This window comes from Perkinsus marinus (genome assembly GCF_000006405.1).
Source record: "Perkinsus marinus ATCC 50983 genomic scaffold scf_1104296960334, whole genome shotgun sequence".
NCBI lineage: Eukaryota > Perkinsozoa > Perkinsida > Perkinsidae > Perkinsus > Perkinsus marinus.
The window spans coordinates 1-1,658 of record NW_003206198.1 but is presented as its reverse complement, the minus strand read 5'-3'; the positions used below and the strand labels follow the sequence as shown (position 1 = coordinate 1,658).

General features: G+C 47.7%; 1 protein-coding gene across 1 annotated transcript; it reads right to left on the bottom strand.

The window, feature by feature from the left end:
- Window positions 1-1,202: 1,202 nt before the first annotated feature.
- Pmar_PMAR021894 (hypothetical protein) lies at window positions 1,203-1,431 on the bottom strand (the record flags this gene model as incomplete). Its single annotated transcript, XM_002772905.1, has 2 exons — window positions 1,203-1,253; window positions 1,303-1,431. 2 exons carry the CDS (start codon window positions 1,429-1,431, stop codon window positions 1,203-1,205), a joined length of 180 nt encoding a protein of 59 aa, XP_002772951.1.
- Between the last annotated feature and the right edge of the window lie 227 nt (window positions 1,432-1,658).

Below are 1,658 nucleotides of genomic sequence, written 5' to 3'. Positions count from 1 at the left end.
ATCCGCTCCCTCGTCCTTCTGTGACCATGTGCGGATTGCAATGATGTGGAAAATATGAAAATCCAACGAACCCTTAACGAATCTAAGTCTTTACTAACGACCTACTACCACTTACAATAGTCCATCCATCATCCTCCCAGTGCTGCAACTATACTTATCTATATCGACAGAACCAAAGAACTTTGCGAAATAGTCACCACTCAGAGACTTCGGAACTATAATGCAATGCTCAACACAATCACCAACAACCCACCAAGGTTCGACTCTCGCGTGCGAAATTTCAATTTCTTCTTCCGATTATAAAACAGCAAAAATTTGCTCCATTGCGGGGTTGCCCATTCGTAAAGCGGCAAATTGCTCCTCTGAAAAGTAGCAATTTGCTCAATAGCAGAAGGGGCAATTTATTGGTTTGCCCCTTTTTTGAGCAATATTGCTCAATTTTGTTACATAGTAGCACTTCACATAGCAGCAACTTTTGTATATTGTAGCAAATTTCTGAAATATAAACAAGCAAACGATATTCATTCGAGCAGTTTCTGTTATACAAAACAGCAAATTTGCGTATTTGTAAAGTGAATTTTGCTACTTTGCTCCTTTGTATATCAGCCATAGCGTTTTTACACACTAGCACAACAGCAAAAGCCGCAGAAAATATACATTCCAGCTAATTGGCACTTTTTTGCTATTTGCTCCTTTGCTATTTTGTAAATGAGCCATTCAAGCAAGCGTAACAAGTATCGCTCGTGCGTGCGTGGCGCACGCCATTGTGATCGACCCGAACCAGAAAGTGGTGCAACCGGTCGAGACTGAAGTGACAGCAATCTGGCTGTCCAGGAGCCTCTCGAGCCGGTTCCACCCTGGAATTTTTCTTTTACCTTCACTAGTTGTTTGGGGGACATTGCCTATGTGCCTGCGTGCTAGGCAATGTGACTGTGGTGTTAAGCCAATGCACGGCGTGTTGTGAGGTTCGGTATTATCACCGCCCTCTGCTGCCTAGTTGGCTAACACTCAGTCTCACCCAACACTCCCAAATAACTAACGCGATGCGATGAAGCGTGCCTTGACTGTACTTCAACACCACACCGTTGATAGACTCCATCGATTGCTCAACTCGACGAAAACCGTACAACATGATGAAATGGCTGAGTCGCGTCCGACGCATGCGGCATGCCATGCTTCATACCAGACCTTCGTATCTGCACTCAGGAGCTAGCAGCGATCGCTGCCATCCGCTGAGTAAGCTGATACCACTCCTGAAAACAACCAATATTGGAGACAGGAGCATCAACATGCACCCGCTACGGTATCATCCTCTCCGCTGGTGGTATCGTCACGGACTTCATCAACGGCGCCCTCATCAACCGAGGGAAGCTGACCTCCTCCACGGCCGCGCAGCTGAGCATTCTCGAGCTCGAGAGCTTTGACCCTCATGGTCAACCTGAACATCATATACTCGAGCAAGCGAATCTTTATGCCGCACTCAGCGATTCGCTCATCCATTTCTGAGCAGTGCTGAGTCGCCTCTAAACTCTGCTGCTTCCAGTGATCCCGCTCACGTCTCGACTGGTCCAGGGCTGTTCGGACACGCGCTAGGGTCCCTCGAAGATCCCTGCGCTTCCTGCTGGAAGTCCAATGCCTAGCACGATGCTGCGGACGCA